The following is a 14,037-nucleotide window of genomic DNA, read 5'->3' on the forward strand; positions in this document are numbered from 1 at the left end:
GAGGAGGCTAATCATATGACAACATTGTTGTCAGATAGAATAAGAAATAATAAGCCTAAATTGCATCATGGAATTATTGTTTGGGAAGGTTTTTTTCTAACCAGCAAGGACGGTTAAGTGCTGCAGTCTTCATAACTGGAGATGTTTCTGAACAGGTTAGATAAATTGGAGTCAGGAATGACATATATAACTAGTCCTGCCTTGGAACAGGTGAAGATTATGGGTAAAGTATTTATTTAACCTTTTGAGTTCCCTTATGTCTCTCCCAAATTTTTGAGCAGTCTAGCAAGATTTCTCACATCAGAAATGTTTAATCTCCACTGGATATCTTGAGTTTTTTTCCCTGGAGGTCTGTATATGGTTTCAGTTATGTTAAGAAATTGTGGATTACACCCATAAGAGGCATATACCATTAGAGAAGGAAAACTTGCAGTTGAAGACTGCCTCTTTCTATTCACTGAAAATATAACAAAACACCAAAAAAGCAATAACAAAAAAAAAAAAAACCCAACCCAAAACCGAACCCGAACTCCCTAATACTGATTCTTCCAATTTGGTTGGGTTTTGACCTATGGCCTTCTGGATTGTGGCAAGATTACAAGATCCTGATGCTTTTATTGGCCCAGCATCTGGAAAATGCTTGTCTAAGACTAATTTTACTGAATTTTCCACACATTAAACCAACTTTTTTCCACAAATCATGTTGTAGAATGTGTAATGTTTAAATTTTTATGGTAATGTTTTATTAATAAAGAGCCAGCTGCATACAGTTAGTCCACTTAATGCAGGCAGGGAGGTGCCCAAGCAGAGAGACTGGTGAGGTGATATGTGTAAACACACATCCACTCACTAAACTAAGAATGAATGTTTGAAAGGTCATCAGTATCTGTTTAAGTTTTTCTGTTTGTCAGACTACTAGATGCTGTGAGTACATGCAGTATGGGCTGCATCAGGGGCCCCAGAGAAAATATTCTCTCCTGTCTGCTCTGCCTTCCACATGCTTCTCGTAAGGGTACTAGGGAACTTTTCGCACTGCTCAGTAACCTAAGGCAAAGTTGGGTCCTCAGAGGTGCACATAGCCTGTTCCCAGTGTGTGTTGGCATTCATTCAGCATTTCTCATATCTTCTTGCACACATAGTAGTCAGTATTGGGCCTCTCATTGTGCGTCTGCATTTCTTTTCTACCTCATTATAGTTTTTGCTGGTTTTGTTTTTCATTTTTTGAAGTGTTCAATTCTTAACTTTTGTTTTCCTCCTTTAGCCTCAACGTGGTCGTAGCATGTCAGTTTGTGTCCCCCACCTTCCTGCTCTTCCCTCTATGTCCTGCATCCCTCTCAGTGCTCCTTGCACCCCACCACCAGCGCTGTCTGCACCTCTTTCTCCTTTCTACCTTCGGACTGTCCCTGAAGAAACCTTTGCAGAAAAGCTTTCTAAAGCCCTGGAAAGTGTCCTGCCCATGCACTCTGCCTCTCCACGCAAGCATCGACGCTCCAGCCTGCCCTCCCTCTCTGTCAGTCCTGTATGTGTTACCATTTGCCTCCTGGCACAGTAAGATAAGTTATCATTAAATACATCCTGGACTTTGGGCGTTTTCAAAATGAGAAAATGAAGAGCTGATTCCCTATTCCTTATACTGTGCTGCTGGAACGTTGATCTTTTTTGGGAAGCAGTACACTTAAACATTATCAAACAGTGGCTGACCACTTGTTTTTTGTATTTTAGGATAGTATAAATGTTAATCACCCAGTTATACCACAGAAGGTAAAGGGAAGACTAGTTCTTATCCCCTTAAGTCAGAAGACCAGCTTTTTATTTTCCAAATTCTAAGCAAGCATTGAATGTTAATTAAGCCCTGCACAAAACAAGCAGCTTTTAAAGCTTGGTTGCTGTGGCTGGTTATTCTAAAAGCTTTGGCTAGCTGTGATAGTGATACTAGAAATTCAGAGTATTCTTTTGAGGATTTTTCCATAAGTTTTAATCAGAAATGCCACTTCAGCTGCTTCTTGATGGGAAGAAGCCATTGTTTCCTGTTTCTCAGAAGGCTAGATGCAAGACAGCTTGCAGGACAGGAGGTAGTCTATTTTCAGTTTTGGGCTTCGATTTACATGAAACAAATTTTGAGAAACAATTCTCTAACTGAAGTATGTGGAACTAGTTTTCAAAATTTAGGAAGAGTTCTTTATCCTGTAGGACCTTCTTGTTAATGTTGGTCAATATGGAAATTTGCTGCTGCTTTTCCAGAAAAAAGGGGCTGGGGAGAAACAGAACAATGTGGAAACAGCAACTTGCAAAAGTCACACATGGCATCTGTCTTAAAGACAGTACATTTGCTACTGACTCTTGCAATTTTTTTTCCCTTTAGGGTTGATAATTCTTTGTCTCTCAGCGTACTGTAGGCAGAGATGAAAAAATGCAGAATTACAAAGTTGTTTGGTATTCTTACATAGAACTTGCTTTAGTGAAAATTTCCCTACAAATCTTAAATAAGATGAGCCTCATCTGAACTAGGACATCAGATGGAGTGGAATTGCCTGCAGACTCTGCTGTTGCTAAACCTGTGAATGTTTTATTGTCCAGGCAAGAGTTAGGTTTGTTTCAGTGAGTGCTAATTTCCTATGTGAAAAGGTATGATCAAAAGGGATCACACACACTTTTTTTCATCTGTGGGCTGGAATGATTCAATTTTGTCTCATAAAAGGTTTCTCTTTAGCTCTCTGGATTGCATACAGAACACACACCTGACAGGATGCTAGCACTGTGGTTTTTGCATTGGATAATATTAAGATTTAATGCCATTTTAATTTCTAAATGCAAAGTAGAGGCTCTGCATTGTTGCTGCTATCAAGTTCTGAATTTTCAGATTCCCCATATGGCAGTAACCTCAGGGGTTTGATTGACTTTCAAGCACTTATCACAATAGATAGCCCATGACAATAAATCTCATTCCATTTTTGGGAGCAAAACTGGTTTATTTTTGTGAATTATTGGAATTGGACTGGAAAAGCAGCTCTAACATAAGCAAATGTTTCCATTTGTCGCTATGCCTGCCATGGATGTATTTAATGGATATTTACAACTCACCTAAATTTCCTAAGTATTGTATGTTTTTGACCATGAATTGAGTAGTCATTCTATAAAGTTACTTCACAGAACTGCCTAGTGAACTGTGCATGTTGATGTGCTTTCACTTTTAATGTATGAATTACTTGTCTTGTTCATGTCAATACAGCCTCAGCATCCGCGTGGGGGAACACCAACGTTCCCAGATTCACAGATATTTTTCCCAACCGTTCATGAACGGCCGGTGTCTTTCTCGCCACCACCTGTCTGCCCGCCGAAGGTGGCAGTTGCTCAGCGGCGCAAGAGCACTTCATTTTTGGAAGCCCAAACTTGCCACTTCCAGCCATTGCTGAAGACTGGCCAGAGTTTAGTTCCACCTGGTGGTAGCCCCACCAATTGGACACCAGAGGCATTCGTTATGCTGGGCACAGCAGCTCAGAGAGTCAGTGGAGAGCCTCTGCATGTGCAAGTTAATCCTGTATTTGAGCCAGCTCCTGTACACAGTGACTATAGATCTGGACCAACTCCTCCAGAGGATGCTCACTACAGAATGCATCCAGAAGCTGTATATTTGGTGGGCATGCACTATCCATCACAGGTATCGGAGCAGTATGATCAAGTAGCTTATAACTCTCATGCGACTGAACAACACTTGAAGCAGGTCTCTGAGTCAAACCATGGGCAAGGTGGTCCTCCACAAAGCTCTGTGTTCGACTTTCAATCGGGGCAAACATACCTGGCAAGACATGTTCAGAACCTGAGGCTGGATTCTGGGATGGGTCCCCTTTCTCCATTATCCAGTGTTTCTGCTCCTCTGAGTGTAGATCCTGCTCAGATGACGTTCCACCAGGTATTTGTTCCGCACTCTGCCCCGGCTGTGCTCTCTCACAGTGGTGATGGCAGAGCAAGCTGTGTCTTTGAGTTCCATGTGCACACACCGACTTCTGCTCCAGCAGAAGGGGCAGTTTTACCCCAGCGGGTCTACAGAAGTCGCCGGGGCTCTATGGAGACCAGTCAAGAGGAATCCACTCAAGGCATAGGGTCGCATGGTCGGCTTCAGCCTGTGACAGAGGAGCAGTATAACTATCTCGGTCCTGAGTTAGCAGGTCCCAGAGGGGGCTCTGCCAGGCGCAGCTGGCCGGAAGGAAGCCCAGAATACTCCAGTGATTCCTCACAGCTGACTTCCTCTGACACTGGCGATTTCCAGTCTCCTCCCCCTACAGGGGGGTCATCTTCTGCTTTTGGTTCAGACTTCTCATTGCCCATTGTTCAGCTGCCTCAGAAGGTATTGCAAGAGTCGCAGCTCTTCATCTGCTTCCCCCAGGGAGCCTCGACTCAGCAGGCCTTGTCCACCTCGCTTTCATCAGGACCACCTGCACTCTATCCTCAGGTTACAGGAGCAAACCCTTCCAGAATTTCTCTACTCTTTATAAGTCATACCTTGCACTTAAAAGGGAGCCTTGCTCTTAGACTTGTTCCATGTGGTTTGTAATATTAGCATTCATGGGGGTGTCTTTCCACCAAGTCAGTAGTATACTAGGATCTCTTGAACTTACCAGGTTGCAATGAAATAATGAGGCATCAGCAACCACTTGGTCTGTGTTCAGCTTCGGCTGAAATATTGGTAGGGCTTTTGTGCTAAGGGTAACAAATGGTCAGTGTTCCTCCTGGGACTAGTTGTTCTTTTGGCAAGAGAGAGGTGGAGTACCAAATTGGCTTTTAAACAATGAGTTTAATGAAATGTATCTTCTCCACAGTTTGAATCAGCAAGTGATAGTAAAACTTGCTTTGTATTTTTGTTCCTGCTCCTTAGCCATTTAATGAGAATGTGTTATTTGAAGTTGAACTTTCGTATGAATAATGTTTCATTAGGTAACAACAAGGTTAATTTGGTGACTGTCCAAAATGCACGAGCTTTTTTCTAGGCTTGGGGGAAGAAAGTGGGAAGAGAGGAATGGAAGGAGCTTTATTATATATGTGTACACGGATTTGGAAATGTACTTGCAGGATCATTAAAGAGACTAAAAAAGCTGAGTGGTAAATCAGTGGCACAAACAACTGTTGCTAATAGGTATTGCTTCCTTTTAAGCCTAGAATATGGTGTCCTTTTTAAAAAGCAAAATTTGAGGCCTGAAGCTTAGTTTGGAGGTACATGTTTTATCAGCATATATGGTATTTGCACTTCCTATAGTCAGTAATGCATTTGTACACTGTGACTGTGAGGTGTATGTGTCTGCACTTGTAGCCTGAAACTTTTCATAAGATAATTTTTTATGAAAAGAGAGGATTTACTTTAAGTAGACTTCTCTTATTCCTTCTGTTCTTGGAATTAGGGGCGCTCTGACATTTTAGTTACTGGAGTATTAGCAACTTTGGGATTTGTGTGAAGGAACTAGAGGAGAATCTTTTTGCTTTTTGTGGTAAGATCAAGAACTAAGTATTTAAGGCTTTCTGTATTATAAGATAATTTTTTATGAAAAGAGAGGATTTACTTTAAGTAGACTTCTCTTATTCCTTCTGTTCTTGGAATTAGGGGCGCTCTGACATTTTAGTTACTGGAGTATTAGCAACTTTGGGATTTGTGTGAAGGAACTAGAGGAGAATCTTTTTGCTTTTTGTGGTAAGATCAAGAACTAAGTATTTAAGGCTTTCTGTATGGGATAATAAAGGTGTTTTATTAAAGCTGAAACAGCTTTAATTACTAATCTAATAGACAGTAATTTCTGTGCTGTAGGAGAACTTGTGGAGTGAAGTTGCTATGCAAGAAGTTTGAAAATTACTTGGGGATTGTTTCTCCATAAACCACCTTTGTTAAACTTCAGGAGGTGACTTCTGATGGATGTCAAATACATCTGGAAAACACAATAAGGGATCATGATTATTTTACAGAATATAAGTTCTGGGATCTTTTATCTAATTCACTAAGAAATCAAAATTTGAAGCACAAACTTGAGTCAATGTGAACAGATGTTACAGCAGTGGGATATAGCACACGTTTAGATCCTAGCCAATAAGGGCCTTAAGCTTCTAAAACAGCAAAGAAAAAAATGGTTCTTTTCATTGGCAGTCTGCTTTCCCCAAAGTTTCTATAATTAAAAAAGTATATAATTTTAATAAACTTGTTCCTAATAAGCTTCTACAAGCTGAATGATCACGGCATTAAGGAATTCTAGTAGATCTTTCTGATATGATACATATGCACCAGATATGTTTCTTACAAAGGCAGTTCACCAAAGTGGTGCATGCTCAGGGAGCTCATCTGGAGGTCTTTGTCTAGTTGTCTCCCAGGATCTGATAAAGAAATATAATGGTCGTAAAAATAATAAAATTCCTGGGATCTGATAAAAAATGTCAGCCACAAAACCAATAATGAAAATCCATTCCATTTTCCTCTACATCTTCCACGTTCATTTGTATGCCACTCATCCATTTTTTTCATTGCTTATTCATTCAAAAATTCTGTCTTAGCTAGAACGTGGACCCCCAGATTCTTCAATATCCAATTCTTGGTGGCCTTTGAATGGTAGTGAGTCTGGAAATGATTTCTAGCTTGTATTTTGACATGCCTCTCAAAGGGAATTCATAACATGGACATGTACTGAGTACTTTGTTATTCGTCTAGAATTCTGTATATCTTTGATTTTTTTTTTTGTAACAGATAGTTTTATTTCCTTCTAGCCTCCTTCTGTCTCCCCACCTAACTGTGTTTAGAACACATGTAAAGGTAAAACTTAATGCCTGTATTTCCAGTTACCATACCAAGGCATCCTGCTCTTAAAGCATCATCAGCGGAAGAAGCAGCTGGTAGGCTGATCTGTCTCATGGTGAGGGGCATGTGGGTTGCAAAGACTTTCTGTATTCATTGTTTTGGAAGACTTAAAATGGAGTTCAGTGCTTTTCCAGATTGCTCTGTTTTGTTCTGGTTGTCGTAGTGGAATTTGCCTAAAAGGACTGGTTGTCCAAAAGGACAGCTAGAAACCTGTTCCAACCAGATCATTCCAGGCAGAAATTATTTTACCTGCCTGCTGCAGAAACCATAGGGTTTTTAAAGCTGATTCTCTCTTTTTTTTTTTTCTCCTCCAGACACAGGTGCAAGGCCAGTCAGCCTCAAGTAGTGCATCGGTGCCATCCCAGCCTACCCAACACACTCAGCAGGTAAGATCACAGTCCCTAAACCCAGGACTAAAATACTTTTAGTGTAGGATTTTGATGACTCACTAAGAGCAGCTGACTACCTCTGTCCCTCCTTCAACCCATAGTTTTGGACAAAAGCTAAGGAATCCTCTGGTTCTCACCCAGTCTAACATGCTATGAGATAAGTCTCAGAAAGTCAATGAAGTTAATTTTTAGAATCGTGTTAATGCTTGTTTTCACGTGTCTGTCTTCCCCAACTTGCACCTGAGCTTGCAATGGAGGTCCCATTCAAGAGGAGGCATGTCAGGATTTGCAAGTTAGACTGTCTAAACAGGCAGACTTCATTCTCATCATTTCTTCTAACTGGAAATAGTATCTTCTGCAACATCCTCTTCTCTTAACTGCTTTTTCTTCCTTTATAGAATTTTCATTCTTGTTTTCACAGGTGAAGTAATTCTGTTGCAAGATTTGGTGCTGATAATGGAGTTGTATTAGTAATGCTGATAAGTAATTGCTAAATCTTAATTGACTCAGCATATTCAGAAGAACCACTGGTGTCCCTTATGAGGGAGTAAAAAGTAGAATTTAAATAGGATATGCTTTAAAAAACTTCTGTGGGGGGAAAAATAACTTCTGCCTCTTTTCCCTACTACAGAATGCACAGCAGCCAGCCTCTTCCCAACAGCCTGGACAGTACCAGCTGCAGCAGCCATCAGTTTCTGCTGGTGCCACTCCCACACAAACTGTCTCTCAAACTCAAACTTCACAGATTATGCCAATGCCTCAGGCAGCAGCTGGGTCACAGGTAAACAAAATTCTTCTTTCTAGCAGAAGATTTTTTTCTTCTTCACAGCTGACAAATTCAATATGCTGCTACTTTCACTTTTGTCATCTTTTCTAATGGTTCCAAAACATTCATCCAGTTAATAATATTCTTAGTGTACAACTGTCAATTTTTTTGGAAAATGTGTTGGAAACCCTTTCTTTCACACGTGGCAGTTGTGAGTAATTTGAGGGAGGGATAGCACTTCCATGCACAAAGATCTTTAAATTGTCAAAAATATCATGAGGCATATTGATGAATGGTGTATTATGAATGGATTTTCAGGAACTTGTCATTTCTCTGCTTCCCATCAATGTCTATCTTCTGCACCATTATGTGTGTAAAACATGTTCACTTATTTAGGTAGTGAACCATAAGGACTGCCTTCTCCACTCTGTCATCTTTCTTATTCAGCTCTTCTCCTTTACTCCCTGGTCAAGAAGCTTCTGTTACTGAGTATTACTTCATTTTGGCTCATATCTCTATCTTGAACATGTGAGCCTTGATTTTTGTTTTTAAAATTGTTGTTTTGTTGCTTGTTCATCTAAACTGCCTTTCTAGTTGCATTGTTCGCTGGCTTTAATTGACATATCCCCTGCCATTCTCTGAATGCTGGCACAGTGGCTTTTCGTTCTCTGTTGCTTTAGTCCCCATACCCAAAGCTGACAGATTTGTTGAAAGATTTGCACTTCTTTCCTGTAAGAAGGCAGGCTTGGCTCTGGGGACAGTGTTGAGGGGAATTCGATTCTGTTTATGCACAAGTCGGTGCTTCAGGATATTCGAACGTTGGTTTTTCACCCTCCATGGGTGTCTGTTTCAAGAGCCTGTTAAGTTCTTCAGGGGAAGTGTTGCGAAGTGAGGACCTTTTGGAACTCCAGCCAACTTCCCAGCCACTCTGCCAACTGTGCTCCCCACCCACTTTAACAGAGTGCTGTAACGTGAATAATTCTTTCTTTGACTAATGCGTAAAAATTCTGCTTTCTGCAACCCTGCTTTAAAAAAAAAAAAATCTATCTCTATTTTCTTTACCTCCCCAGCTTCCTGTTTCCCAACCAGTGTCGATCATCCAAGGCGAGCCTCAATTACCTGTTGCAGCACCTTCTCTCCCTCAGCCTTCAGTTGCCCCATCAGTCCCCATTGGCTCTCATTTTCTACCCATGGGACAGCCCTTGCCAGCTTCCATGGTTCCCCAGTTCTCAGTCTCTCAGTTGCCCGTAGCAGCTCCTCATGTGTCAGTGGCTCAGCCAGGTTTCCAGTCACTGCCCATTTCGATGGCAGCTGGCATGAATCAGCCATTGCTCACACTGGCAACGTCTGCTGCGGCAACCGCTGTCCCTGTGGGATCAACCGTTGTCCCTAGCCAGCTTCCCACACTGATGCAGCCTGTGGCTCAGTTGCCCAGCCAGGTTCTCCCGCAGCTCCTGCAGCCGGCTGTCCAGTCCGTGGGATTGCCAGTCAGCATTGGACAAGCTGCTGAAGCTTCACTTCCTGCTGGAGATGCTCTTTACCAGGTATTGTTGCAAGCCAGCAGAGCTCTTCTCCACATTTTTACCTGTTCCTCTAAGGTACCAGATCTGAACTATGTGCCCTGGCCAACTCACTTCTCATAAGAGAGCCATTAAGCCACGAAGATGAATTCTGTTGTGCGGTAAAGGACCATTTTAAGGATGGGATAAAAAAGAAAAAGTCCTTGGACACCCTGGTGTTTTGATTTTTTTATATTTGGCAATGGAATTTGTCTAAAATGACAGAATCATAGTGCAGGACTTTGGTCAACCGCTGTGTGAAAGAGGACAGCTATATATCCAAGAGATTGTCAACTTGGGAAAAAAAACAAAACCAAAAATTTTGATTTTTAAAAATGGGGGAATGTGTGTTGGAAAGAAAATCAATGGCAGCATATTCAGCAATGTCAGTGTTTCATTCCAAGTCTGGGAAGGGGGAGGTAGGGAGGGGGGACACGGACTTTCTAGAAATGTCAGATGGCATGGATCTTGAACATGATGTAAGTACCTGATGCTAGTCATGAAATGCTAGACTGTTGGGCACAGACTGCTTCTGCTACTTTGTGCGATCACTGTAAAAATGGCAATCTGAATAGTGACAAAAATAGCGACTCAGCATATGATTGTTCTTCTAGAACAAAAATTGTGTAGCTGTAGAAATATCTGCACTGGGATTATAAGGAGAACAGAAACAGTGTGTAGGAATGTTCCTTGGTTCCTGGGTCAGCTCATCACATCAGGACAGGAAGAACACAAGAGTGCTTTTGCTATTAGTCTGAAGAATCAGCAGCAGTTGCATAACATCTTCTGAGCAGTAGTTGTTCAGCCTGAGAATTCTTCAAACTCATTTCAAGTCTTGGGTCTTAAAATATTAAGCCAAATAGGCAACTGCAAGAGTTGGGAGACGAAGATTGTTTTGCCTAAGACTTGGAACTTTGAGTGGGAATTTGCTTGTTCAAGCATGATGACTCGCAAGCTGAGCTTTGGCTATGTGAGCGGTTTGCTCTGCTTCTCTGGGAAGATAGTCTTTGGGAGTGCTTGAACGGAAGGTTGGAACAAGCCCCTGAAACTGATACTTTTTTTACTGTCACTTCCTATTTAGCGTTGACATTCACTAACTTGACTCCCTCATTTCTATTACAGGGCTTCCCATCTCGGCTGCCACCTCAATACCCAGGGGACTCGAATGTTGCACCTTCCTCTGCTGTGGCCTCTGTTAGCATTCCTTCTGCTGTACTGTCCCCTCCCTTACCCACAGATGCAATGGCTCAGTCGGGCTATCTTGCTCCTGTTGTGCAGCCATATGTGGAACAGAACGTTTTAGTTCCCATGGGCAGCCTAGGAGGACAGGTTCAGGTGCCCCAGCCTTCAGTGAGTTTAGCACAACAGGCCTCATCTGCCTCCTCGCAGCAGGCAGTTTTGGAGGTAAATATGTTGAATATAACGTAACAATACATTTAGGGTGTTTGAATTATGCAACAGTGTATGTGTGTGTGGAACTAATCCCGTCCACGCTTGTTTTCAGTTGGAAATTAATATTTGAAATGACCTTTTTCTTACAGCAGAATGTCATGCCAATGTGGGGACCTTGTTGCCACTGGCTGTTCTGTTGGGAAGTGAGTGCATCCTGCAGGCAAAAACCTGTTAACACTTCACTTCTTGCTAGTACTGTAGAACATTTTTGCCATATCAAAGACAAATTGCAACTGATAGCCTTTGAGAATCTGTCGTTATGCCTGTTCCCTGCAGTGTTGTTCTTGCTAGGGAGAATTTGAATTGTCTTTGTCTTCTGCATTGGCTTACCTTTTGCACATTCTGTTAGTAAGACTATGGCTGCATGGCAAACTGTAGTGACACATAGCAGTAGAAAGGATGGCTGATCTCCTTTCCCCACCCCTCCCCAGATGATGATTTGCTTCACTGCAGTTTGCTCTAGAATCTGTTGTGAATTAGAGCTGTCTAGATGCCAGCTGTTTGAAGTTTTAGAAAGGTCATGCTTTTAGCTTTACAACTGATTTGGGAGGAAACATTGAAGACTACTGGGTTACTTAGAAAGGAACGGTATTCTTTGGGGGGTTTCTTGATGTAGGTTTCTATCCATAGGGTACTCAGGGAGTCTCACAGACTGCTCCTTCAGAGACTCTTCCAGCAACACAGCCTGCTCAGTCTACCCCTTTGGTTTCCTCTATGGATAGGTAAGCATTGTTTTCACCAAACTGAGTTTCAATTTCATGTGTTAGATTATTCCTCCTTGGGTGATCTTTAGGTATCTCTTTGCACCAGGGATTTTTTTTTTCACTGAAGGTGTTCTTGAGGATGTGAGGAAATAAACTTCCTAGAGGAAAAATAGGCTTATGAGAGGTGGAGTAAGCTTTGATTTACAGCAGGGTATGGAGAGAGTAAATAGGATTGTGTATAGTGATTTAACTTGTGATCCTTTTTCATTTGTCATGTCACATGGATCATAAGGGATGTTTTTCTGTTCTTTTGGCACTTAAACAGAATTTAAACTCCAAATAGCTTGAAAACCTGTTCAGAAGATGCATTTGTACAACTCAGCTTGCGAGGGATATGTAGCTAAATAATTACTATTAGGGTTGCTTGACTAGCAATTCTAAGTGTTGACAGGACTCTTCTCCCCTACTCTGTGATTAACAGACATCTACTGCTATCCAGAAGAGAATACCATCTGGTAGGGTAGTGTATTGTTGCAGTTATGGAGAGCATGGATACTAATGTAAAGTTGCCTTTTTTTTAGTGCGCATTCTGATGTTGCTTCAGGATTGAGCGATGGCAATGAGAATGTTCCAGCTTCTAGCGGAAGGCATGAAGGGAGGACTACTAAACGTCATATGCGGAGGTCTGTCCGTAGTCGCTCTCGCCACGAGAAGACTGCTAGGCCAAAACTGAGAATTCTAAATGTGAGTATTTTTTATTTTAGTGACAGTTTGGTAGTGATGATGCCTTAGCCACCAGTGACTCCACAGGCTATTCCAGAATATTTGGTGTATCCTCAGAAAAAATGATGCTGTACATGGCACCATTTTTTGAGCTTCAAAAAATTTCTTTTCCTTTGAGGAATGTCTCTTTTGTGGTCTTGTTCTGTGCCCCCTCCACCCCCGCCAAGCACACAAGCTATCCAGTGTATTTCTTCTGCTTCTGGAGTCAGTGTTCCAAATGTCATCTACGAAGAGCTTTTTGGAGCATTAGATATGGCAAAATTGGCTTGCTTAGCCACCAGTGACTCCACAGGCTATTCCAGAATATTTGGTGTATCCTCAGAAAAAATGATGCTGTACATGGCACCATTTATTAGACTGGAAAGAGAGAATGTGTTTGTATTAGACCAGTACCGTTGGTTTGTCTCTGTGAGCTTTAAAGCACAAGTCTTAAATTCTCATGCTTTTTGTTTGAACTATTGTTTTCTTTGCTTTAGGTTTCAAATAAAGGTGATCGGGTAGTGGAATGCCAGCTAGAGACACACAATCGGAAAATGGTTACTTTCAAATTTGATTTGGATGGTGACAACCCTGAGGAAATAGCTTCAATTATGGTAAGATATATTTTAGAGATGAAGAGTTGAATCCATTCTTAATCACAGTAGTAATATAAGCAGTCTTATTTTCTCATTTGTGTTTCAGAATTGCTCTTCCTTGTAGCATGGCCTGTGGTCACCTTACTAGTACACAAGCACAACTAGAAACTCAGAGCACAGAGTGGTATACCAAATTGACAGTTAATATTGCATGCTCAGTTCACCTGAAAATTTGCATCAGTTTTTACCTTAGAATTGTGGTTTTATCAAGTAAATCTGCTTTTGTTTTTTTGCAGTCTAATTTTTTGAAAAACTGCAAACAACTTTCTGAAAGTGCCAGGTTAAACAAATTCTGTTTGCTTTTCTAAGAGCAAACATTGCTAGATCTTTAAAACTTATGCTTAAGCTTTGAGTTTTTTGCCATTGTTCTCAACTGAAATGGCAAGATTCTGCCCTTAAAGGAAGGAATGGGAATCACTTTCTGGTTTCTGAAAGTCAGTAATGACTGATGCTGCTTTTGACTTTCTCAACGGAGAAAAACCTCTCTATTTAATGTATAATAGTCAAACATAGAAAAGAACTTGCCCTGTAGAGAGACGTTTAAATGAGTACTGTGTAGTGTGGAATAGAATCTCCCTCCCCCCCCACCCCTTTTTTTTCTTAAACTTAAACTCTTATTCTTGGGCTGGTACAATCTGAATGAAACTGAGATTGTTTTAGTGTTACTGAAGCAAGGGGGGATGACAAAGCAGTATCTTCTGCCAGCTTCTTGTGCACCTGTGCAGCATTCATCTTTTAGCTTAGAGAGGTGGCAGAGTAATAGGTGGTGTGTGCTGGATTCATACCTGTCAAAAGGAACCAAATTAGTGACATGGGAGAAATGATCTCTTTGCCACTAATGGCTTTTTTCTGAGAAAGAGGAAGAAGTTGGTTCTTGGCTATGTATATGTATGGGCGGTGTAAAAAAAAAAAAAAAAAAG

At 41.3% G+C, this 14,037-nt stretch overlaps 1 protein-coding gene across 5 annotated transcripts in view; it reads left to right on the plus strand.

Annotated features, from left to right (window-relative positions):
* The window catches only part of WNK1 (WNK lysine deficient protein kinase 1), a 109,734-nt gene that overhangs the window by 66,989 nt on the left and 28,708 nt on the right, over positions 1-14,037 (plus strand). For 4 of the 5 annotated variants that reach the window (XM_009278940.2, XM_009278939.2, XM_009278941.2 and 1 more), the window contains exons 9-17: positions 1,262-1,519; positions 3,230-3,658; positions 7,144-7,215; positions 7,850-7,999; positions 9,055-9,528; positions 10,666-10,947; positions 11,626-11,717; positions 12,281-12,443; positions 12,959-13,075. In XM_009278940.2, coding sequence (XP_009277215.1) covers positions 1,262-1,519; positions 3,230-3,658; positions 7,144-7,215; positions 7,850-7,999; positions 9,055-9,528; positions 10,666-10,947; positions 11,626-11,717; positions 12,281-12,443; positions 12,959-13,075 — 2,037 coding nt within the window. The remainder of the gene's footprint in view (positions 1-1,261; positions 1,520-3,229; positions 3,659-7,143; positions 7,216-7,849; positions 8,000-9,054; positions 9,529-10,665; positions 10,948-11,625; positions 11,718-12,280; positions 12,444-12,958; positions 13,076-14,037) is intronic. The other variant, XM_009278942.2, reaches the window with a different exon arrangement.

This window comes from Aptenodytes forsteri, unplaced genomic scaffold, assembly GCF_000699145.1.
Source record: "Aptenodytes forsteri isolate BGI_AS27 unplaced genomic scaffold, ASM69914v1 Scaffold241, whole genome shotgun sequence".
Taxonomy (NCBI): Eukaryota; Metazoa; Chordata; class Aves; order Sphenisciformes; family Spheniscidae; genus Aptenodytes; species Aptenodytes forsteri.